The 26039-nt window shown below is 42.2% G+C and overlaps 1 protein-coding gene across 2 annotated transcripts in view; it reads right to left on the bottom strand.

The window, feature by feature from the left end:
* appa (amyloid beta (A4) precursor protein a) overlaps nt 1-26039 on the bottom strand; it is a 35297-nt gene that overhangs the window by 1904 nt on the left and 7354 nt on the right. The window contains exons 2-16 of one of the 2 annotated variants that reach the window (XM_086281942.1): nt 15322-15489; nt 13439-13568; nt 12724-12836; nt 12451-12641; nt 11817-12130; nt 11075-11242; nt 7428-7561; nt 6728-6802; nt 6477-6635; nt 5948-6076; nt 5695-5794; nt 4644-4856; nt 4438-4491; nt 3317-3408; nt 215-361 (exon numbers count right to left, since the gene is read on the bottom strand). In XM_086281942.1, coding sequence (XP_086138068.1) covers nt 215-361; nt 3317-3408; nt 4438-4491; nt 4644-4856; nt 5695-5794; nt 5948-6076; nt 6477-6635; nt 6728-6802; nt 7428-7561; nt 11075-11242; nt 11817-12130; nt 12451-12641; nt 12724-12836; nt 13439-13568; nt 15322-15489 — 2187 coding nt within the window. The remainder of the gene's footprint in view (nt 1-214; nt 362-3316; nt 3409-4437; nt 4492-4643; nt 4857-5694; nt 5795-5947; nt 6077-6476; nt 6636-6727; nt 6803-7427; nt 7562-11074; nt 11243-11816; nt 12131-12450; nt 12642-12723; nt 12837-13438; nt 13569-15321; nt 15490-26039) is intronic. The other variant, XM_086281943.1, reaches the window with a different exon arrangement.

The raw sequence follows: 26039 nt of genomic DNA, 5'->3' as shown, positions 1-26039 counted from the left end.
TCCAATTATATTTACCAAGCAGATATAATTAAAACTAATTTTTTTGCACAGCTTAGCATTCGTGCAGCACATTTTAAAGCCTTTATCAGCGACACAAAAATCTGGATACTTTGTTTCTACGTGGTGCTGCACAAATGGCTTAAAAGCACCAGTGCATGCACAGCATCCTCCTCACACGCCACACCGACGAACGCGCGGGTCAGCTGTTTCTCACCTCGATGACTCCGTGGTGGATGGAGGTGTACTGTTTCTTTCTCAGCATCACCAGGGTGATGACGATCACGGTTGCTATGACGACGCCTCCGACCATCAGGCCGATGATGGCGCCCTTGTTGGAGCCCACATCCTCTGCGAAGAAGACCTGTGGGTGCCGAGCGGTCAGGTGATCAGTCAGTGGCACAACACACAACAGATTGTGTGAATTTAAGCGATATTCTCGAGGTCAGCACTCGCTTCGTTTCCTCACATCTTTTGCTGTGCTTGCTGGGTTTAATTACATCTCCTACCTCTTCTTGTCATTTTTGTCATTACGGAGTCAAATTTAGCTTGAGAATAGCTGCTCGGGAACAAAGACAATACACACACGCACACAAAAAAAAAAAAAAAGTGAAGACGACTTGATGTGGGCAGCTTTTTTTGGATGGAAATATTTTCTTACTGCGGATGTCGAGTGATTTACAGAAAGAATAGCACAGCATAAAAAAAAAAAAGCATCAATGCAATGACGCAGCACCAACAGAACACTTAAAAACACACACACACACACACACACACACACACACACACACACACACGAAAACTAACTTCTGTCAGAGTGTGACAAAGTGGCTAGGACAGAATTAATTTGCCATTTGTCACTTGCATATATTGTTATTTTGTGTTCTGTTATTTTTACAGTCAGCCATAATGCTTTAATTTAGACATTGCTGGTGTAACTTCTCTTAACACACACTATCCTGGGTTTTGTTTGTGGTAGCAGTAGTTACATCCTTTACATCCATGCATGTGTTTTAAAGCAAACACTACTAACCATCAGATCATCTGAATTTTCTTCTGTTTACAGGCACATGTCTGTTATATTATGTTTCTTTGGTTATACTTACCATGGTGTCCATGTTGTGCATTCAGGTCCTATATGTGAGACAGGTGTATGGGAAGGGCCGCCCACTACTTCCTGTTTATATAGGGTCATGAGGTCAATGATTGCATCACTGGGTGTAACCAAATGGAGGGTTTTTCATTTTGTATAGTACTGTTTGTTTTCTTTAAAGTAGCCTTTTGAGTTATATTGTATGCAGTGTTTTACTTTAAAAACCATTTAGTTGAGTAAATGAGTTTGTCAGTTTCATGCATGACTTTATTCCTGTTCTTTGTTTAGAATTGTATTATTTGGTTTGACCTATTTTGTTTCAATGGTAGGGACTAACGAGGTCAGGTGTGGGCAAAGTCTTGCCAGTGGGATTTTTGTATGCCTGATTGATTGTTTTATGGTAAAAGGGAGATGCTAGCAATAAAGTATGCTTAAAAAGAACTTCAATTGTCTGCTAATGCTATTTACTTATCACCTTCCTTGCTGCTTAAGTTATGCTACATCACACAGAATTTGCAGATTTATGGATACATGCAATTCTTTGAATGGTCACTTGAGGCTGATTCCAAGAGTGAGTATATCACTGTAAACTACTGTGTTAAAATGATTGGCAGCGACAGAGCCAATCTATTATAGGACCAATGCTGATGCCTGGTGATTAAAAAATCTGATATACTGGTCGATATTTCTTTGCTTTAAGCCACAAAAAACATGATGTGTTGTGTGTAGTTATTTATGGTTTCTTACTGAGATAGCACGTCAGTCCATTTTAAATGTAATCTTATTCTACTGTCACAGCTGGTCATGGATTACTCATATGTAGTCTCCTTAGATTAGCTGGTTGTTGTCGTTTTTGGCATTTCAAACGCATCATCACAGCGATCAAGAAATTTACAGAGTGCCCTACAGGGACAACTGGATTTTCCGTAACGCCAAGTCACCCATTATTAGAGGTGTGTCCACTTTGACAAGTAGCTGTAGCATAACTGCTTGCGAGTCACTGAACTGAACCTTCTGACCACATTTGTGGTGTTGGTGCCTTTTGGATTTATCACATAAATAATTTCTGTACAGTCACCTGAACTAACAGTCCCCTCATAGTTCTCCAGCACAAACTGCCATATATCTGTGCCTGTGTGATGGACCTGTGCAGTTTAAGGATGCAGATTTCTAACCAAACCTCTTATTAAAAACAGCGGGTAATTTTGCACCCTGGTCGCTCCAAAACAGGAATTCCCATCGTGTTACTTGTGCCGTCTTTTATAAGTCGTCTTTGGTTTAAGGTCATTAACTTCCAATTTGAGATTTTTAACACTCACATTACTTTGGTTGTTTATAAGCAAAGCAAGCAAATGGATAGAAAAGTAATAATGGGTTGAAAGCAGAGCACAGCACTGATGCACAATGACTCAGCTCCAACACAAAACTATTAAAAAAATAAATAACCAAACAAAATGAGAGCTTCAGCACATCTGTCACAGAATAACGGGTGCTCGGTGGGACTCATTTTTCACATTTTACAATGATAAATAGAACCTTCACTGAATGGGAAAGAAAAAAAGAAAATAAAAACACCTCCTGATATCTTCAGCAGGGATAACGGGACAGAAACCTCCTCAACCGGCACAAAATTTTGCTACTGTGAATATCAAATTAAGGAGACGAGTTAAAGAGGCAGCCTGACACACTGACTGCTCACTGTGAATGCCAAAAATGTGATATGTAATAAAATGTAGGGATTAAGGGATTTGAAGCCTTTAGGTGAGAGGAATAAGGTACGTGGATTTGGATTTGACTGAGGATGGATTGAGGGGGGTTTTTTTGTTCTGGGATTACAACACTGGATGAGATTAATGAGTGCGTGCAGAACTTAGCGATATTAACAGCATCAAACTTCCCCGATCAGAGGGCACAGGATTCATTTATTTATTTTTCAGAGAGGAGCACATCGAGTGTGACGCACGCATTATCACGGATGTCTCCATGGGCACCTGTCTCCATGGTGACAACCTTGGGAAGTTTACCAGGAGGACAAAGTGGAGCATATGTGTATGTGCGTGGAGGAGAAGGGGGCAGAGTGCAAAACCCGCATGTGTGAGTAATATGCATTTTTATGTGTGTGCGCATGCCTGCGTCTATTTCTGTGGGCTTATTAAGCAGCCTGAATATTCAGATCAGCGAATCCCAAACAAGTCTGCATATCTGCACGGCTCCGCCTTTGCTCACCAGTTTCTGGTGGCGAACTTCGTACTCTGTGCTCTGTCTGTCCTCAGTCTCCATCCGCATCTCAGGAATAGCTTCCATCTTCATTCCAGTCACTGGCGAGGGAAGAAAAAGTACAATCTATTATAGATGGTGACATTAAGCCACTCTCTCGTTCTCCTGCTGAAATAAAAAGCTCTGACTGAAGCACACTGGATAGCGGAGAGCCGACTGCACCAGCAGTACGAATAGAAAAGAGCACGGCATACGCAGGATGCATAGACCGCGTGCAGCTGCACCACCAATCTCTTAACAGCCACACCTGCGCCTCAATGGAGGTCAAGTGGAGCCGGCTGTGTGCAAATATTGACTCTGAGGAGAACATGCTGTGGTGCCTTTACTTCTACAGTGTACTTCAAAACAATCTCAGAATCTTGTATAACCTGAGCAAATATTTTCTGCTAGCCTCAAAACCACTTCAGCTCAGCACTCGCATGCACCAAATCACATGACCTAAAGCACTTTATGATTTATACCCGAGCTGGAAATGGCTTACAGGCCCGAGGGAATCATTATGTACTGAATAACATTAATATCAAACTACAGATGCTCACATCCCTTTCTAACACACACTGTAAATTAGTCACACCTAAAAATATTCACTAATGTTATCAAACGTTACCATTTTAGTTACAACACATCATTTAGAGCCGGGGCGTCAGCAGCTGTCTGCTGTGCAGCTAAATTCCTTCACACTGACAGAAAGAGGAATTTTGCTGGTCCGGCTCACTGAAGATCAAAGTGGGCTGCATGTGGTTCACGATGTAAAATGAGTTTGGCATCGCTGATTCAGAAAGTTAAAAAAGCATCAAAGTAGTTGAAATGATGAGCTACAAAGAGCCTGCATGAGTTATTATAAATTGGTAACATTACTAGTCCTCCATGGTCTTTAAAGACCATACTGCACATTTGTAATTGAATCAGCTGTTTACACCTTATGCTACCTTTACACTAGAGGGGACAGAGGATAGCTGGATTTTTCCTAACACACTGTTGACACGTTGCTGTCGGCTTCCACCTAAAATGACTCTTGATCTGTCATCTGAACACATCACTACTGGTCATTGTTAAACAAAAGCACCAACCTGGTCGTGTTGGAATGCCTCCGTCGAGATTGGGGCGGGAGTCTACTGGCTCAACTAAAAGGGGAAGGCACAGAGAGATTTCACTTTTCAGTCGTTGTCCAACCTAAAAAAAGGAGCTAGAATATCATTGTGATGCATTTTGGAGGCTAATTTGTTAGCTACTAGAGCTACCACTCGTTATGACAATGCGGTGCTTCAGAAAGTACCCTGGTTGTCGGTATTGGGCTGGTTGAAGCTCTCAGGGTGAATGAAGCCGACTCCAGCCAGTCCCAGAGTGTCTTCCTGCGGCAACAGGTCGGTCTGGCCATCTCCCAGCTCCTGGTCGGGCATCAGGGCGTCATTTCCATAGCTCACCCTTACGTCTGTCTGCAGGTTAGCCAGCTGCTGAGCCATCTCTGCCTGCTCCCTCTGCAGGAGCTCTGTGTGAACACAACCAGGAGGGAGGCAGGAAGACGGGAAGGAAGGAAGGATAGAGGTCAGGAGTCAAGAGGGGAGAGAAACAGGAGGTGGAAACAAGAAAGGAAGCAGCATCATTTATTCACTTGTCATGTGACTCTATTGTTGTTTCAACACAATATGGTGAGAATATTTCCGATGCCAGTTAGAATTAAAGGGGAGACTAATTTGTTTGCTAAATGATTCTTTAAATATGAAATCTCACACTGTCTACCTACGCAAATGTTTCTGTGTCAGAAGGAGAAATCTTCCTTTAACAGACCTGATGTTTAGCAAAGGCTAAGTGAGGGGTTTCTCTTCTGTGTGTTTGTTCCCGTTTTTTTGGCCGGGCGGTACAGACTGTGACAGACTGTGTCTCCAAGATAGAGACACAGATGGCCACATGACGCACACAACTCCAATAAACCCAAAAACCCACAGAAACCTAGCAAATGGAGAGGAGGGGGAGGGGAGGGAGGGGGATTTATCTTCCCAGCGAACAGTTTCATTTGACTCCTAACAGAAGAATTAGGCCAAATGGCTCCAATGCCCTCATCAGAGAGAGGGGAAAAATAAAAAAATAAAAGCGTTTTGCAGGCTGGAATTTAGAGCATTCAATCTCTATTACATGTAATCAGACCAGTGCGTCTTCCCCTGCCTTTCTCCCACCCACGGGTCATCTCCACTGAGTCTCGGTTAAATGTACGTCAGCGTCACTCCCTGTAGTTCCATCACATTTGCCTGGTCTGCATTGTGTTTCCTTGTGCTGATTTTAAATGGCTGATAGTGGAAGTTCAGTGAGTCTTCAGTGGAGGAACTCACCGACTTGGTCCTGGATATCATCAGCCACACCGGGCACTTTGTAGAGGAGTCCGAGAGACTGGTTCATGCGCTCCTCAATAACGCGCAGGTGGGTCAGCACCTTTTAAACATATCAAATATGATGTTTTTTTATGTTTCCCAGAGAAAAAAACAAAAACAACCATTCAACTGAAAGAGCAGGAAGCACAAAATCAACACTTTACACTAAAAACAATAAAGAAGTCCAATCATTTTTCAGCGTGTTTGATGCTACCTGAGGTCTAATCTGGGCGGCCTTCTTGGGATCCACCATGCGGACGTGCTCGAAGTGTTTGAGGGTGTGTTGCCTGTCCTTCTGCTCAGCGCGCACGTACTTCTTCAGCAGGCTGAAAACATGACGGGGCTGCAAGAGACAGCGGAAACAAGACAGCTGGTTAAGAGCAGAGGAAGCAGAAGGAAATCAGTCACTTCAAGCCTAGCCTTTTAAAAATTTCATTTTGATTCTGTTTTTAGAAATCTAATTTTGAAAGCCTCCATAAAAACTGGCAATGTGCAGTTGCACTGTAACAAAACACAGAGGTCTAGCAAAACAGAAAACATGCGGGGGGATTTATTTATGCAGCAGGTCAGATAAAAGGGAGCCGTACTTCAAAAGAAAACAGAACGAGAGATGCAGAGATGAAGAGCCGGGAGTGTTAAAAAGCAACCTGGAGATGGTTCATTTTTCCACAAGACACACAGTTTATTACAAAGTGGCTTTAATACGAGCAGGAGAGCACTGCTGAGCTGTGCGTGCCGCTTACCCGGGGTGGATCCTGCTGCAATGCAGTCAGGTAGCTCTCCAGAGCCAGGCGGCGGCGGTCGTTCAGCAGAGCCTCCACCCGGGCCATGTGAGTCTCCACCAGCTGCTGGCGCTCGCTGGCTGCCTCTTGCTCCAGTGCTTCTACCTTCTCTTGGAAACGCTATAAACACACAAAGGAAATTACCAAGTGTGCATCAGAGGAGGAGGAGGGGGGCAATGACACAGCACACAGGCAGAACATGCTCGCCTTACCTGAATCACAGCCTTCTTTTCAGCACGTGGAAGAGTCTTGGCTTCCCGCTCGGCCTCTTCCCACTCCTTCATCACCTGAAGGCAAACAAAGGAGGGAAAGATGAAATAAAATTAATAAAACAAACTGTCAATCTACTGTCATCTTTTTATCCTTCACATGCAAGTGAGGTTTCGGTGCGATATCGGTGCTCAGAATATCAGCAGGAAGGAGTTTCCCCTGATAAAAATCACAGGGTGTGGATGCTTGCTTAAAGACCGGTGTGGTGAGGATGAAAAACAGTTTGTTTCCCCCTTTTTTGGTCAGTTACATCCCCTCCAGAACGATTATTGCAAATCCTACATCTGTTTTGCCCTCTCTGACTTATTTGGGGGATTATCCAATCCTATTCAGCCCTTTACCAAAGTGTGAGCATATATGAAACGATGCCTCTCTCGTCTGGAACTCTGGAAGCTGTCGCATCGCGGCGGGCCATCTGGCTCTCCGCCGGTTGATTAAAGAAAACAATTAAAGTTGAAATGGCTCAGTCGGCTCACTCAGGAGGGATTAACAAACGCACCTACTTGTTTTACTTGACATACCTTCTCTTGCCATTTTCTATTCTGTGAAATCTTTGTCCTGATACTCTGTTTTCCCTGCACATCACATTTATTAAAATGAATGTCTAATGAGGAAAATAAATAAATTCCAGTCTCAGAGTACCTGGGACATTCTCTCACGGTGCTTGGCCTCCAGACTCTCTTTGGCCTTCTGGAAGTGTGCATGTTCATTCTCGTCAGCGGGCGTCTCCAGGTAGTGGTCCACTGCATCGGAGGAGCTGGGCGTTGCTGTGGGAACTGCGTGGAATTTGAGATGAAGGAAAAAAAGACTTTAAGCGACGCTTCTCACTGCTGCTGCACACTTTCATTTGGCAGAGCTGTCTCAGCACACACAAACACTCAAGTTCAGAAAGGGTTAATAGGGTTAGTGAGAGCTCAAGAGAGAAAGAATATAAGATAGCAGCTGTAGCTGGAAGCAGCCCCCTTCGAAAGGGAAAGAGCGAGCCCCTCAGATGACCCGCAGTGCTTTCTAGAAGAGAAACAAAACCCCTCTCATTTATATAACTTCATTCAGAGCGTGATGGAGCTCTCCTGCCAAACCACAGATGCTGGAATTTATCCTGTGGGCTCAGAGGCGCGCACTAAATTGTGATAGTCTTACCAACAAGAAAATAAATTGGATCAGTTATTGCGTGAAACCTGGATTTAATCAGTGGAAAGTTGATTATCTCTCACAAACGCGCCATCGAGAGCGGTTGTTGGTTTGTGTGAGAATCTGAGTGCACGAGACGGTGTGATCGCATGAAGGTCGCGCATCATGTGAAATTGGTTACGTCTGAGGCGAGCACATGACTGCGCAAGACACACACACACACACACACACACGCGAGAAAAGACAACAGGGAGATGTTATTCAGTCTGACCCTGAGCAGAGCGTTTTCTTAGCCTCTGGTCTCGCAAATCCTTTAAAGGCCTCGTTCACCCAAATTACAAAAAGCACTTTTCTCTCTTGCCTTTAAAACAGACTAGAATCAAGTCCATTCAGCGAGAGTATAGCCAAGGTTATTTTTTATTACAGCTACAGATCTCCACTAAATGCATCACATACAAGCAAACGTGCCGCTCCGAACAGACGACAGCTCGGGAGTGAAGTCATTTGTCACATACCCTTGTACTTATCCGGCTGTATTTGTAAGAGCTTTGGAGCATCATACTGATGTAATGTTGTGAAGGTTTGCACTTTTTGACCAGATTTTAGCTTTTCTAAGACCTGTTTTAAGAATTAAATCTTGGTTTTAAGGCTGAATTTTGAATTAGAGTAGAGGTGAGGGTTTGTTATGATGGCCAAATGTCAGGATTAGAGGCTTGGAGACGTCCCTGTAAAGCAGTTCCCCACTGATTCAGTTCAAATCATCATTCTAATGTATTTGTGTGTGAATGCAGGATGAAATGTCCCTTTAATGTTCCTTGATGTTATTTAGGGTGGCGATCCAGTAATTCCCTCTTTAGATATAATCCACGTCTGCAGTGATTCTACAGCATTCTTTGTTTTTGCGGTAATCATAACAATGTGATCTTTTCCCTTTAATTAGTCTTCGTTTGCTCCACTTTATTGGTGTGGCCTTTTCCTGCGCTGTAAAGGCTACAGCGGGGTATAAATTAATAATAATAATAATGTTAATAATGGCATCGATTTACTGCTCATTATAAACTCAACAGCTAAGTCCTGATTTCTATCCTTGTTTTCCTTGCTAACTGATCTCATAGCTGCACAAAAATATGAAGTGCTTTCCAAATAAAGCCTCTTACAATAGCTAGTTTCCATTACCTGGACAAGTAATAAATCAATGCACTGCACTAAAGGGCTGATAAGAAGAAGAAGGAAAAAAAAAAAAAAAAAAAAAAAAAAAAAAAAAAAGGACGGGAAACTAACCAATTTCAATATGAGCCATTTCAAAAATACCCACTTCTCACTACACAATAGGCTCTTTTGTAGACAGGACTATAAGCATTGTTACCCAAGCATTGTAACAAAGGAGATGACTGAATAGAGCAAAGATGTCAGGAACATGCACGCTAGGATTTATATGTCTCGCTAAAAACTGATCTGTCAGTGCAGTAGCGTTGGTGTAATTGTTTTCCTGCAGTCCCCTGCAGAGAACTCACGATGTCAGCCTCACCGAGTCTGCATGTGAATGAATTCATTAAGAAAACATCCAAGTGGGGAGCCTGTGTATGTGTGTGACTTCAGGGCAAAGGTTACAGTGCATCATTTTCTTACCTAAACCATGCTCAGAGCAGAGCAGAAATCCTGAACTCACACACATGATCGATTATATTAGATCACAATACGGGGAGAAAGAGAGAATGCCGCAGGGCACACATGCACACAACCACCAACACACATATTGAGCAAGGTCATTGACCCTTACACAGTGAAAAAGCGAAATCAATGTCACGCTGTCACACACACAAACGCACACCTGTAAACAACAACAAGGGGGAAGTAATTTGGCAATCCAGGGCTGAGTTACCATTTGAAATCCAATCAGTTTGTGACTCAGTGATTGCGTCTAACCAAACACAGAGGCGCTGAAAAATACATAAATCAGAAAATAAATAATTTTCCTCCCCCAAGTTTCAAGTTTCCATTAAAAACCTCTGACGATTCAACGTATCATCAAGGTGGGAGCAAAATATAGAATAAATAATTGAGCAATCATCCCCATTTTCAGCGATACCACTGATAATCAATCATCACAATGTGGAGATGGGAGGCAGGTATGCTCTGTGAGCGTGTAATGTTGCATTGATGAGTTTTTCCCCTTACCTCTACCTGGGGAATGTGTCACATTCTGCAAAATTGCACAAGGGTAATTTGACATCTGATTTCGGTGAATTGACTGAATTAACTTTAACTTTTTTCCTCAGCGATGAGGACGAAATAATGTAAGCAAGCCCACACCACATCAGGGACGCGAGGGCGTAACAAGCAACGGAGTGAGGATTATTGCAAAATTTATTTGTGCCTGGATGATTTTATGCATCGTATTCATGCTGCAGTGTCATATATAAGATGATGGCCATGAAATAGCTGTAATTATAGAAATTATACTGGTTATCCTACAGGCTTCATAGGGGGAGAGCAGTGCAGCTCTTGCAATATAAAGCATGCCATTTAGTTCATGGAGCAAACTGTCCATGAAAATAAGCCCTGTGTATCTAACCAGTTACTGGAGCTTTTAGGCGTTGGCACCTCGCTCCAGCGCTGTCTGCTAAAATAAAAATAAAAAATAGGCATGTCCAGCTCTTAACAGCTTTCAAAACAAAACTACGTTCAACCTGTTCCAAAGTTAAATGTATTGGAAAATAGAAATGCTTTAAAGCACAGGTGCACCCACACAAAACGCTCGGCGTGACACGCCAGAAGGACCCAACCTGCTCACTGACATCGGTGGGTGTGAAAGTAAAGGCAAGAGTGAGTGTGCAGGCAGTCAGGCAGGTGTTTTTAATAGAAGTGCGGGAGAGGTAGAGTCAGTTTTTGGTGCAAACATGTTTATTTACCTGACGGAAAAACACACACACACACACACACACACACACACACACACACACACACACACACACACACACGGAGAGTGTGAGGAAACGGTTAGGCAGGAGAGGCACAGCGAGCAAGAAACTTCAGAAACTTGTTTTGCGGCTAGTAGACAGCTGGGATAGACCGGGTGAGTAAAAAAAAGAGTGAGGAGTTGTGGACAAAACAACTGGCAATTGAGCCAGCGAGACGCTGCCTTAGGCTGGACTTACTGACACTGCTGCAGACAGACAGGCAGTACGCCTCTGACTCAAAGTTATTCCTGTTTCCTCCACAGCCGCCGTAGATAAACTGAACACAGCGGCCTTCCTCGCGGTCAAAGTACCAGCGGGGCAGCATCGCCCGGCATGGACCTGTCTCTGCACTGGCCCAGCACACATCTTGGAGGACACACACACACACACACACACACACGTACACACACTTATCAACCACAAATTCCCAGAAAACCTCTGTAGTTAATCATGCTGGAGTGTCATCGTTGATTGATGTCTTTGCAAAGAAAAAAAAAAAAGATTTAAATTTAAGGACACAAAAATAAATACAGCATCTGGAAAAAAAAAGTTAAGTTTTGCGCATTATTGATGCTGCCTGGGTTTGAATCTTTAGACCAATTTAACGCTAATGTAGAAACATTGCTGTACAACCAATTCTGACTCTAGTGAAACGTGGCTAATGAAAGCTGTGAGATGACAAATGAACACGCTGAGAAAAATGACAGCAGGAAATTAATTGGTGAAGAACACGAGGTTCAATCGCGTTCAGCAAAGCATAAAAATTTTTTGCAGGGTAATAAAAACAGAAAAAAATCAAAACATGTTTAGCTTGTTGTGCGATTGTTCCACATTAATCTAAATGCAAAATCTCCAAGTCACCTGACGGCTCTATTAAGCACGTTTCACATATTCCAGCCTTTTATTTACCAGACTAACAAAAACACTTGATGATCCTCACCCCTGACAACTTCCTCCACAGACTCTGTGGTGGTGGTGGTGGTTGTCGTCATGGCAACGTTGGTAGTCGGCTCACCGTCGATGAGCGAGTCGAGGATGTCGTCATCATTGTCATCGTCTTCCTCTTCGTCCTCGTCGTCCACCAGCTCCTCATCTTCCTCTCCATCTCCATCCTGGTCATTGTCCAGCACGTCCTCTTCTTCATCCTCTTCCTCTTCCTCCTCTTCCACCTCTTCCTCCTCGTCCTCATCCTCGTCTACCACAGATGGCTTTGTTTCCTCTTGCTGCTCCACTGGCTCTGGCTCACGCACCATACTGGGAGAAAAGGAGAGAAGAAAAAGGGGAAATGGTGAAGCAGGAGGGAGTCAAGAGACATATGGTGGAAAAAAAAAAAGAAAAAAAGTGGGATGGGGGAAAGGAGATAAAAAATGAAGGAGGAGGTAGATGAGAAGGATGAGGGAGGCAGAAGAACGGAGACTATGATATAACCATTTTGCAGCTTCCCTTCAAGAAGAGAAATTGTGCCCATGTGGCAAAGCTACAAATTAAATCGGCTTCGCCTCCGATCACCTAAACACTGACGCATCACTCTGCTCTTTGCTGCCTTGGCCTCATTTATTTGTGCGAGTGCGTACCTGTTGTCAGAGTAGTCGGTCTCCGCTCCGCCCCACCAGACATCAGAATCATCAGGATCCTGCTCAGCACTATCGGCGTCACGCTCCGCCTCAGCGGGGCAGCACACAAACTCCACTCCTCGGAAGCGGTCGATGCCGCACGGCAGCAGCATCCCATAGTCGTGGAGGTTCATGGTGCGGTCTCCGCAGGACTGAGACGAGACAAAGCGGATCAGTACATGCTCGTGTAAGTCATTAAAGGAGGGTGTGTTGTGTGTGCAAGTGTGTACACACCTCTTTGGCTACAGTGTGCCAGTGCAGGTGGCTCTCACACTGATCCATGCGCTCCTGGTGCAGGAACTTGCACTTATCAGGAACAAGCAGAGCATCGCTCACAAATTCTCCCACTGCGGCAAAAAACATACACACATTTAGATTTAACACATAATCGGAATCTTGTGTCCGACTGGCTGCAGACAAATTTCAACAAACACTGATTCATCTCATAAAAAGCTCTTTTGAGTAAAATCAGAGCTTCATATAAACCGAGAGATTTTTGGCCTCTATAAGACAAGAGAGGACCAACATCAAACAAAAAGTGGGGAACTCTTCTGCCCATTAAAACCATTAAAGTGGGAGGTTCAAAGCTGGCCACTGCACCAGTCTTGTGAACAAAGACAGATCCTATTCACAATCTGACTGCTGCCATGACCAGCCAACAGGAAAGCAGAACTGACGTTACGTGGAAAAATATAAAAATCAAGATGATTTGTGGCAGCTGACTCCTGTCCTCATGTGTCTTGATCCCAATAATGTAGTCATCATTGCCATGCAATCTGCATGCATCAAACCATATATCCTACCCAAGGAAAACTGTGAGGATTACAGTGAATTTGGGTTTAGAAGTAACTAACCACACCTATGAGCGCTGCTTTGGGATTGTGCTCACACACCATGTTGCTTGTGTTAAGTAAATCTGGCAGATTGTGTGAAAACTGAGTGGACTCACCTAGGCAGCGGTAAGGCACCACGATGTGCATGTGACTGCGACACTGCTTGCGCCCCTTCTTGCACCAGTTCTGGATGCTGACTGGTTGATTGGCCTCCACCACGTTGGTAATCTGGAGTTCAGGGTAAACCTGTACACACAACATTAAGTCTTACAATGGGACACTATATCTACTGAGCAGGGACGTGTCACCTGCTTTCCTAACATTAGCTTGAATGACTTAATAGTCAGCTTGTCACACTTTTGGCCACAGTGAGCTCAAACTGATGATGCTGAGCTCATCTTTAGTCATGCCTTCTTAGCCACATAGTTACAGCCATTAAGCGTTTGCTAATCTATTTTAAAGATTATCAATCCTTCCCTTTTTAAATTGCCTTTAAAAAAGAAAGAAAGAAAAAAAAGAATCCACCACACCTTTCCTTTCAGAATAGTTTTGCTTTTTCTCCATCCCCCCGAGATACAATCTTCACAGCTCTGCAGTGCTCCTCGATGCTGTTCCTGCCTACCAGGACTGCTGTGTTTACCTCTATATTCTCAGCCATGCGTGACATCTGCCTCTACACAATATTCTGAGTTGGCATGTCATCCCTCTCCCTTCATTCTTTTTCATGACACCTCCTCTTCTATTTTCTCTGCCTTCACGCCTCTCACAAAAGCGATGGGGGGAGAAAAAAAAAAAAAAAAAAAAAAAAAAAGTCTTTCCATAACCTTCTTGGTTCCTTGTCACCGTAGACAAGTCGTACTTTTTCCTCTGTTCAGCTTATAAGAGGAAGGTTCTCAATCTTTTCCCTTTTTTGTCTTTAATATCAGCAGTTCAAACTGCATAAAAAGCTGGGACTTGGCAAGCATTTGTTTCTTATCACAAGATTTGTTATCAGTGTAAACAATGGGAGGGTAAATTTATTTTCCTTTGCTGTAATTTTTCCCCCCCCCCAGAGACTGCTCACCTCCTTTTATCAGGTGAATTGCTTTTATCGTAGATTATTTACACACTGATAAGTGAGACTGCTGTAATTATCCAGATGAAAAGCTCCTGTTTTGTGTTTGCAGAAAAGTCACAGTGAAATGTAACAGCCACAGCAACGGCAACGAAAAAGAGCTCACCGTCTCACGTTAAACTTTTGGTTAGTTCACTTTCAAGCTGCCTAATTACAAGCCAAGTCACATGAACTTAAGCAGCTTGTTTACTGAGCAGAGTTTTGGCATCATGTCATCCTGCCAAACTGGGGATTTTGGTGACTAAAAACAAATCTGCTTGCCGACTGTGTAGCCCACTCGTGACAGACTTCTCTGTTCACTATTCACTTCTCTATTACACTTCTACAGGATTCAATCCAGTTAAACTTGTGGGATATTGATCAGGTCAGTTAAGTAGCAGAAGGGGTCTGTTCATCAGTTTCATCTTTGGTGTTAACGAAACTAACACCTAGACAAGGCAACAATGAGACAACCACTAAAACAGGAATGGTTTTACTGGTGCAGGCTGCTAACATGTTCTCCCTCCTCATCTTTTCTGACTGTTTGTTCACTAGTTTTGCATTTGGCTGGGGTCACTGTCACTACTGGTAGCATGAGGTGATATCTGGACCCTACAGAGGTTACACACGGTGCTCTCAGAGGGTCAATCTAATGGTTAAAATCTACTAAAAATCGCCCACGTCACCACATCCCAAGATCATCATCTAGACTCATTCCCCACTCAAAACAAAATAACCACATAGCCGTTGACGTTTTCCCCTCTATCACACTATCCTGACATTCACAGTGTGTATCCCCCTGTCTTTAGTATCCCCCTTTGGGCCTTTTTATTACAATTAAAACAATAAAGATTTATATCAGTTGATTAATAGGAAACCTCCGCCCCACAAAAACACACACTTTACCTCCTGGCAGTATTGCAGGATGCCCTCCTTGGTACCGATGCAGCTCTTTGTGCCCGAGGGGTCCGGCTCCCACTTGCCAGTCTGGACGTTGATGTGCATGTTGAGTTTACCACAAAACATGGCCACCTGGGGCTCTGCCAACAGGCCCATCGAAACATCTGTAGGCACCTGCGGGTGGGCGGGGCAGGGGTGAAGGGGGAAAACAGAGAGCGAGAGATTTAATGAGATATACAACTCACGTAAAGCTCCTTGAGCACTCGTGCTGAAAAATGCGAGACGGATGCAATTAAATTTTATTACTCAGATAGAGGAGGGTCGGGAGAGGAGAAGAGATTAGTGCGTTAGATGAAAAGTAAGATGAGACGAGCTGGTTTAAGATGAGAAGTGGGAAATGAGGGGAAGATGAGGAAAGCCGAAGATAAGATGTTCGTGAAGGGAGCGCTGGAGCAAGTTTTTTCTGTACCCCCGTCAGATTTCATCAAAAATGTAGGTTTATGGCCATAAAACCCTTAACAGTGCAATCAAACACTTATTGCTGCAGTATTGCTCACTGTTCAGAAAGATCCTGCTGAACAGAAACGATGAAAATAACAGATCTAAATAAGTGAAACAAAAGTGATGGACTTGGTGGTGGGAAAAATAAAAATCAATATCTTTACAAGAATAAATTACCTCAGACAACAGGCCTGGGGCAATCTAATACACCCTCTGCTGTCTATGATGCTCAGCCACATGCGCACATACACCCACTCAACTGCCCTGTGCTATACCCTATTCACGGGTATATCTCTGCTCATGTTTTTGCCTTTTTTTCCAGGACAGTATAGTGTTTATATAACCCTCTGTTGATTTGTTTTTGGCTCATTTCTCTGGGAACAAGCTGGCTGCAGGCACGGGGAGTGTGTGTCCGTGCGTGTTCGTGTATGGAACAGAGAAAGTCTGCCTTTGGCATGACTGTATTAATTTTTGTATTAATTTACGCTCCTGGGTGTTTGTCGATTCGTGCCTCTCCTCTGCGTGTGCCACTGCTGACTTGCCCGCATAAGGAGGTTTTGTGCTGGAGCTCCCCTAGGAGAGGAGGTGCAGACAAACCTCTGAATGTCTGCATTGTACTGGCAAATGAGCTAGAACAAAATGGGAGGGAATACAGGAGGGTGGGGAAGGAGAGAGAGGAGAGAGGGGGCTGTTGCCATTGTGTGCTCCCCTAATCTTGTTAATGGTTTTGAAGGGACTGGCAGGCAAACAAATGTTGTTTTGTGAGATGGATAGCATATTTTTTCCCCCCTCCAGACTTGATTCTCTCCAAGCAGCCAGGGGCATAAAGTTCTCTTCCAATATGAGAATGGCTGGTGGGGGCCATCAATTTGGATTCAATTTAAAGCCGAAAACTCAAACCTTTGGATCAATTTAGCGAGTGAGTATCTGGTTTATCGGCACAGAGATGAACTATATCAGCTTTCATTATGTCCCATTTACACACATATTGTATTTACACACTTGGCAGGAGGAGAAGATGGCAGCCCTCTCTGGACCCGTTACTTCATTTTCTATTCTCACCTGATGGCGCTCAGAAAAGCCAAGTAAAGCAGAAAAGAAAGCTTGCCAGGTACACAAACGCAATAAAAATCTACCTGTAAGCTGTAATGCAGCTGAGTACTGCTGCTGTGAAGCTGGGAAATGAACATCTGAAACATATCGAGCTGAAATGTATTCAATTGGCTCTTTAAAAAAGCAAAACAAAAACTTGTACCGTTAAAAGAAAACTGTTATATACATAGGTGCTAGCAGTAGTAAATCCATCTGTCAAATAGTATAAACAGAGTGTTTTGCTTTACACTAATCAGATTCATATGAAGGCGATCACATATCTTGGTAGTTCTCAATTATAGACTTGAAACCATTAAAGGGCCATACAAAGAGTGCATTCATTGCGAAAAACTAATTAGATTTTACCCCTATTTATCTGCAGCCCTTTTATTTCAGTAAATACAATTACTGTGAAAACAAAAAGCAGGATTAAGTAGAAATTTATAATCTTGATCAAAAATGATGAAGCATTTCTGCAAGATCGCACTTACACATTGTAATTAATGATAAACAATCTTAAATTCTGAGCGTTTATAAGTTACTATTTGCTGCTTACAAACATGTGAGATGAGGCTAACCAATGTATTTTATCATTAGCATCCTGTTCTTGTCAACTGTTTTACACATAAAACATAGAAAAATACAAGGGCATGCAAAGAGAGCAACTCCACCCGAGGTGCAAGGGCTTTCCTAAAATTTAATGGTTTTCAAATAGGCGTCTATTGGACCGCAAGTCTTTTTGCAACCACAACTATCGCCATCTGGTGGCCTTCAGACAGAATGCAGCTTTAACGCACTTCTAGATTGGCTTAATCCATGTTTTATACTGTCTACAGTCCAAATATGGCGTCTTATGGCTGTCAAATGCACTGAAGCTTTAGCATTTTAGACCAATGGGCTAATGTCCAATGTCGTTTGTTTTGAGGCGTTTAACTTAACAGTAACATCATTTTATCATCACAATGAAAAAGAAACCAAATGAATAAAAACAGTGTAATAATGTGTTTGAAATGAAACCACAGCACGCACGCACACGCACACACGCTCTCTCTTTTCAGGTTACACTGACATGGGTCAAATATGCACACCTTTAAAAGTTCACATCCCCCACTCATCAACATAAGTGGCAGCATGTAGTAGCGCCAAAGTCAGTAAATCCCCATCTCCACACACGGAGTAGGGTGTAAAGTCCCCCATTAGCCGCAGCCCTCCTCATCTCCCACAAATGACGCTTAACACTGGTGGCCATTGGTCTTGACACTAAGCCATCTGCACCACCCAGGGTTATTTAAGGGTCTGCTGCTCGATTCCCACACTGCCATCTGTGAGCCATCAGACACAGATCACAGTCCGCCCTGTTCACTAATAGTAAAATCCCAGGGCAAAGTAAGAATGGAAACTTTTCTTTAAAAAGTAGTTCATATACACTATCTTTTAATTAAAACTCCGGGTGCCCAATTCAATTCTGACCGTATCTCTCCACCCTCTGGCCTTACTCTACCGCGTACTAGAAAAGGGGAAAAAAAAAAAAAAAAAAAAGCCCGACTTCCTCTCTGCTTTGGGGCATAGGTAGGGAAATTACTGCCGACTGCTTGCTGGCATTTAAATTCTGTGTGTAGAACTGTTTTGGTTGGCAAATCGTACCCCAGCTAATCATGCTCTCTTCCTTCTCATTCGCCGCTGCTATATCTCGACCGCTCCGTCTTCTGTTGATGGAGGAGGAGGGGAAGTGGGTTGTCGGCCAAGGCTTCGCAGCAAGCTTATAAATCAGAATCACTGGATGATCGAGAGAGAAGCAAGTGCGAGAAAGAACAATAACCACAATACCGAGAGACAGAGAGAAATGGGAGGGCAGATGAATTGGACAATAAGCCTTCAGGCTCGAGCAGGTCAGGCTCTTAGTAAAACTGAAAGGATGCGAGAATGAAGGGCCAGAGACAGATGATAAGATGTGAAGCTTTGGTGTCAGGAAAAGCTTAGAAGATGAAAAGAATTTTGTAGTCGATTACATCAGTTCTTTAGAAAGAACCACTGAATTTCTCATGCTGAATCTTCTAGTAGCTACATAAATAATGACTTGCACACATTTTCCAGTTTACAAATCCTCTCTAAATGAAAGATGGGCTGAATAAAAAAGGCCATTCTTTTTTATTTTGTTGTTGTCTTCTGGTTTCAGAGACAACCTTGTGAGCTAGAATCTACCCCGAGCAGGCAACAGATGGACTCAATAAAAGGCAGTCACAATAAAATGGTGACACACGTCAGCAACAAAGTGTTGCACATTATACGAGGAGACACCAGGCTTCCCTCATCTCCTTCATTCGCTCTGTCTTTATCCTATCACGTCTCCAGTTCACAGTCCTTCCAGTCTGCCAGCCGGTCAGACTGGCACAGAGGGGAGGGAGCAGTAATCTGGGCACTGAGGATTAGAACGCCAGCACGGCCAGGAGAAATATCCCCCTTTGGTCTCAATCTGGCATGATAGGCATCACGGCAAAAACAGGGAATAAGCTAGGGGAAAGGAGATTGACCCTGTGAAGATAGTTCAATTAAAGTCAGCAGAAAATCCAGTCACATACTGCTTGGTATGCTATTTCTCCCTGAAAAGTGATGCAACTAAAGCAGTGATCCATCGAAAAAAAAAAAAAAAAAAAAAAAGCAGCTTTCAGCTTCAGGCTGCTTTTATTAATCAGATTAACTGATGAAAGGAGCCTATTGTATGATCAAAATGAGAGCAAGAAATTCGAGAGCTCCAGTCAAAGAGGTCAAACAAATACCAGAAAAAAAGAAGACGAAATCTTCTCATGTGCTTTTTCTCAGCAAAAAACGACAAAATTACTGCAACTGAGTAGAGAAAATATAAAGCTGAGCTACCGGGCGCGGTCGCAGCAACATTAAGTTGTGTGTAGTCTTTTGTTCAGGTTGTTACAGCTCGTTACTGAGCCCTAAAAAGCACATCACCATGATAATCTAAGTATAAAAAGGACATTGTTAACCCTCCAGTAAAAAGGAAATGCACAAAAAAAAAAAAACAAGCTAAAAAAAAAAAATCCAATAATGTAATGCAATAACATACAAGTTTATATTAGTTTTGCAATTAAAGTGAGATTATTTCCTGCTGCAATTTTCTAGAGTGGTGTGCTACCCCACAGAGGGTTCTGATGAGAGTGACAAGATCAGTGCGGCGCTTCACCTCAACCGGCCCACATTTCTGTCACGCTATGATGTAAAAAAATCACACATGGATGCATTTCCATCACATCTGACAAATCTTAGACTCATGCAACGTGATCTTTGCTTCATCATCATCATCGTCGTCCTCATCGTGTGACTGTCAAATGTTCTGCTTTAAGGGATAATTGATTTGGTCGTGGTCTTTTTTTTTGGTTCACCCACTTTTGATTTAAAGATCAGTAGTTAGATTAGTGCTAAAACTAATTACTGATGAACCATTTTATAAATCAACAGAAAACCTGCTACTTTTTAATTTTAAATTTTTTTGTTTTAACTGATTGAGCCTTCCCCCCCCCCCCAACAAAAATAGACATTAAAGTTACAGGTTCTCAGTTGGGAAGACTTGCTTATTTCTCTTAATTTATTACAGAAATTCAAAGTAGCATGCACAGTTTAGAAAAAGAGAATTAAAAAAGCAGAATTAAAACTTTATATAAACCTTTATAGACTAAAAACAAATGAGAACCTTGCCACAAGACTGTCATGCTTACATAGGTCTATTGCAAATGTATGTCTATACTAGAGGTGGGAATCGCCATACATCCCACGATACGATATTATCACAATACTTAGCGCACGATACGATATTATTGCAATTTTTTAAATATTTTGCAATATTCAGATTCTGTACATAAAGGTAAACTTTATCAATATTCATTTTATCTAATATCAAAGTCTCACACTCAGTCTTTCTCTCATTTCAGTCAGTTTTATTGTTGACAAACTTGAACGGTTTGCATTACAGTCTAGTCCAACTTAACTGAATGCAACCATCTGGTACAATTATAGCTATTCTGAACTATGCAATTTATGAAAACTATGCAGCCCATTCAGCAACTGAAGAACTTGAAAGTAAATTAAAATAAAATATAATTTTACATTAAATAAAAAAGTTTTAAACTTAATTAAAATAAAACATGTCTTAAATTAAAATAAGTAAACTGTCATGTTTATTGCTGCCAAAAAACAAGTTAAACACATTTGGACAGTGAAGGAATGTCAGGATTCTTGCTCAGAAAAAGGATCAACATGCTCTGAAGTCAGAGTTCCAGTCCACAAAAACTTTTTTTGTAACAAAGTATCGATTTCTGCTGTCCCTGTATCGATACATTATTAGCAAACAAAATATCACGATACTACACAGTATCGATTTCCCCCCCCCACCCCTAGTCTATACTGACCACTACAATAGGTGCAGCTGTTCAACTACTCATTAACACAAATATCTAAATAGCCAATCACATGACAGCAACTCAGTGCCTTTAGGTATGTAGACATGGTTAAGATGACTCGCTCAAGTTCAAACTGAGCATTAGAATGGGGAAGGAAGGTGATTTAACTCATTTTGAATGTGCCTTGGTTGTCTGAGTACTTCATACAATGCTGATCTGCTGAGATTTTCATGCAGAACTATCTCTAAGGTTTACAGAGAATGACCCTAAAAGAGAAAATATCCAAGACCTCTTCACCCACAGAAAGTGAAGAATGGCTGGACAGGTGTCGATGGGAAGGTAACAGTTACAACCAAGGTCTGCAGGAGAGCATCTCTAAAGCCCCTTTTCCACTAGTACCTACTCGGATTGACTCGCCACAACTTGACTCGAATGGTTTTCCATTACAATCTAGTACGACCAGGATATTCGTAGTTGTCATCACCGCAATGCTACCGAGCATCCCGTTGCGTAATTAGCATGCAACATGAACGCTGCAACAAAGGTGGACATAGAGGAAACAATATACCTGCTGGGACCAAGACGTCGGGTAGGGCTGCCACGATTAACAGACTAGTCACGATTACGTCATATCAAAATAATCGTTTGTGGCAGCCCTATTGTCGGGTTACAAAAATGGCAGTTTTGCTTTTCCTCAACGAGATGCTCACATGACTCATCAAGTGACGCCAGTGATCAGCCAATCGGTGGCATGCAGTCCGACAATGTCACAGTTTAGTATCTGATCAGATCGTTTGGAACCCCGGCCGGGCAGGTACTATTTTAGTACCTGGTACTGCGACCTAATGGAAAACCCTCAAAACCGTGCCAAGTTGATCTGAGTAGGTACTAATGGAAAGGGGGCTTAAATGCACAATATGTACTTTAAAAGCTTTTTGAATTATTTTTATCTACTTGTTGTATCCTTGTAAAAAAAAAAAAAAAAAAATGCTGTAAATATCTGCATCATAACCCTGTCTTATTCCAGCATTTTCCTTCCTCATTCTGTCTGAAATGATCAATATATGATGATTTATTGTAACATAAAATAATATAGTTGGATGATGAGTGTAAAACATCTGAATTTTAAAAAGATCCAGTGTTAAACTTTATTTGAAAATAACGATACTTCCCTACAAAATGCAGTTTTTAAATTATGTGATAGACATCTGGGTAAAAGCCCCTGGTTATTTATTGGATTTTTATTCATTAAAGCATAGCAGACATTTTTAATTAACAGGGAAATGCTGACATCTGTAAAATAAGAAAAACACACACACTTATGCTTTATTGTATAAGTAATATATAAGTGTATTCACTTCCCAATGGGCTAATCAGAGTCTATTTTTTAAACATTAAAAAAAAAAAAAATAGAAAATGGTAATAAGGCTACTTTAAAACACCATACAGTCTTAAAAATGTCCCAAAATCTTGTTTTGTTTTTAAATCTCCTTTAAAAGAAAAATTCTTTTTGAAATAATTAGTTCAACCTTGAAAAAACAAATTCGGTGTAAACTCTACTATCTGCTCCTCGACTCTCAGAGGACCAAACATGCCCAGCGATCTATACCACTGCACGCCACTCCACACGTGGGAGTCATAAAGACATAACTTCTTAAATAAATTCTTCCGCTTTATGGTAAACTGCCCAACCGTTCCCGTCTCAGAGCCGCCTGTGACTGCTGCATTCACTGATGTGATTATCTGCATTAATAGCAGAGAAAAGCAGGGACAAGTTTATTACCCCTTTGGTGTCAGAGAAAGAAATATTACATCACATGTATACAAAATGCAAATAAATCCATTTTCTCACGCACGCGGCTCACTCACGGAAATAGTTTAATGTATTCCAGCGCACCAAAAGACACACACAAACGCAATCTTTGAAGTGTCCCCCATGGGCACTGGTCCTGAAGCGCTATTAATTGTGCAGTCTTATCTGTGTGGCCCAGGCCTGCCACGGGGAGTTGGGTGAAGGTGGTGGGGCTGGTGGAAGGAGGAGGGGGGGGAATAAGAGGGAGGGTGTCTTAGATCAGCTCTCCCTCCAGGGGGAGACTCCCTGGAGTGCACAATGTGTTGCAGGAGCCCCACACACATTCTGGGACGCATCTTTTACAGGCATCTTTGGTTTTATATGTCCAGGCTAGCAGCAAACAAAACAAGGCATTATTGTCCAAGCTGGTACATAATGTTCCACAGACAAATGATAACGTCAACCGAGTGGTGAGTGTTTAGAAATGCCTAACAATTACTTAGATACACGAGAAATGGCAGCTTAACAATGCAAATAATGACTTTGCTGCATTAACCTCAGAAGCTTTCAGCATTTGAGATTCAGATTAGATGCCGTGTGATGCACTGCAAACTTAGATGGCTTTCCTTCCAGTCATTAATCAATCAGCTGCGGTGGAATCGAGCAGAAGCCCGGCTGTCTGTGGCTTGCTTGCTTACAAGATGCATCACTGAATTAAATAAGACCGGCGAGGTAATGGAAGTGCTGCAGTATGTGCGAGTCTGCATCGGCACGACAAGCTGGCCTTGATGTTACCCAAACCCCCAGATCACCTCTGACCTGCCCTAAAGTGTGTGTAGAATGGCATCCCATCATACTGGTGTGTATATAACATTACCAGTACCTGATGTTTGGGAAGCACATCTAGTGGATAGTGTTTCACCAATTACAGGGCAGTCAGGCCTGCTTCCCCTCCCCTCACCCTCCCTGTCGACCAGAAATTCAATTACAGAGTAGATCTAAAAAACTAAATAAACATTGTCATCAAATATTTTTAGGTTATTCAGGACAGAAGCTCTGATCTAAATATATAACAGGGAAAAAAAAATCTGGGAGCAGGATGATTGCTTAGCTCATCCTCCAATAGCTTCAGGTGGGGCATATGGAGCTAAATCAGGTTTTAATGAAACCCGAGCACCTCAACAACAGTGCATCATGTCCATTCAGGGATTGCTTAAAAAAAAAAACAAAACAACAAAAAAAACAAAAATATCGATAGATGTGCATCAGTATGGGATAAATATAGATTTCCTTACTGATTTCTGCTTAAAGAATAAACTGACACAATCAAATGTTTCCTCGGATCAAGACTGACGGCTAATTCCTTTTAAGCGCGTCTGTCTGTGTCGATGACCTTCACAACGACACCCTAACTGGTGTTCTTGATATGTTCTCTTCATGTGCATGCCATCTATTTTTTTCCTTACTCGCGGCTTATCCCACAGTCCTCATCTTAAAAAGTTTGCAAACAGTCTGAGAGGAGAATTTAAGTTTGTTTGAAGAATTATCTTCATTCATATTCAGTGCGATTAAGCTTTGTCTCGGGGGGTTCCCCTGGAATTAGCATCTCAGACAAATCTGTTTAAAATCTGATTAAGAAGTGTGTAAGAAACACACATCTAACTTCTGCCCATTTAATTTGTCTAGAGGTGATGGAAGGACTTTTGGTTTCCTTAGTTATAATCACCATGGACACAGAGGCTGGTCTCAACCCCGGGGAACAGCTTGTTATAACCTCCCTCTGGCTGCGGCAACACCATTATCCAAGTCGCCAGGGAGCAGGAATTTCATCATCTGGTTACTTAGCTTTGAAAGGAAGTGGGTTGGTTGATCTGTAACTTGCACATCACTGCGTGTGCATGCGTTTGTGTGTGTTAAACGTTAAGCCATTGTACCGGCCTGGTAAACTGGCCCTGACCTCAACACCACTCAGGCAGGAGTCACTTTGCAGCGACATGCCAACATAAACAGATGGACCTCTGATCGCTGATGCCCACAGACACACAAATACGGTGACTAATTTATAAACTTAGATCAGAGATTACCAAAACCGCTTTTGCTTCAACAGAAATATGCACAAATACACTAAATATTTCTGTCAAACGCTTCTTTGCAGGACTGCGGTGGGAATTTATTTTTTATTTTTTTACAGCTTCTTGTAATTAAAATGTTTAATTATGTGGGCAAACATTTCTGAATGTTATTGACTTTTATCACCATGTCAGCTTTTTTGTCAGTGGCCAGAATTACAAAACCAACCAACCCACAACAAGTTAAAGCCTTGTGGTCACAAATGGACCAAAGGAAAAACAGAATTTCCAATTATAACTGATGGGCATGGAAATAGACGGGCATTGCTGGGGTTTGTTTAGTCTCAAAGAATATTACACTAAAACTTGTGCACTTTTAACCAAAAAGAGTCAATATACACACTTTCAGGACTTGAACTACCTACAGCCAATTTAGATTTATGGATCAACTTAACATGCATGTCTTTGGACTGTGGGAGGACACTGGTAGCACTTAGAGGACAAGCAAACACCACATAGAAATGAAAGGCCAGGGTAGAGCCAGGATTTGAACCAGGACCTTCCTGCTGTGAGACGACAATGCAGACAAAACCGCTACCACTGTGCCACCCATTGAAAAAAACATTTCGTAATGTATTCATTAGCATCAATTTTAGAGGACACTGCTTAAAATAATTCAGCTGGCTGCTGTCGATACTCATTTAGTATTTGATTGTCCTTCTGCTTTGGGTTTTTTTGTTTTTTTTTTTAAAACAAAAAAACACCCCGATTTGTACCTGGGGAAACAGAAATTATCTGTCTCTTTTAGCTCTTAACATTATGTTTGCATATTTAGCTGGCACAAAATTGATGGGAGACAAAAAA

This window comes from Aulonocara sp. 'chitande type north' Nkhata Bay, linkage group LG23 (assembly GCF_057382095.1).
Source record: "Aulonocara sp. 'chitande type north' Nkhata Bay isolate Kocher_YH1m ecotype deep benthic linkage group LG23, A_spYH_male_GT1.1, whole genome shotgun sequence".
Classification (NCBI taxonomy): Eukaryota; Metazoa; Chordata; class Actinopteri; order Cichliformes; family Cichlidae; genus Aulonocara; species Aulonocara sp. 'chitande type north' Nkhata Bay.
Note: the sequence above shows the minus strand (reverse complement) of the source record. Positions and strands in the feature narration are given on the sequence as shown.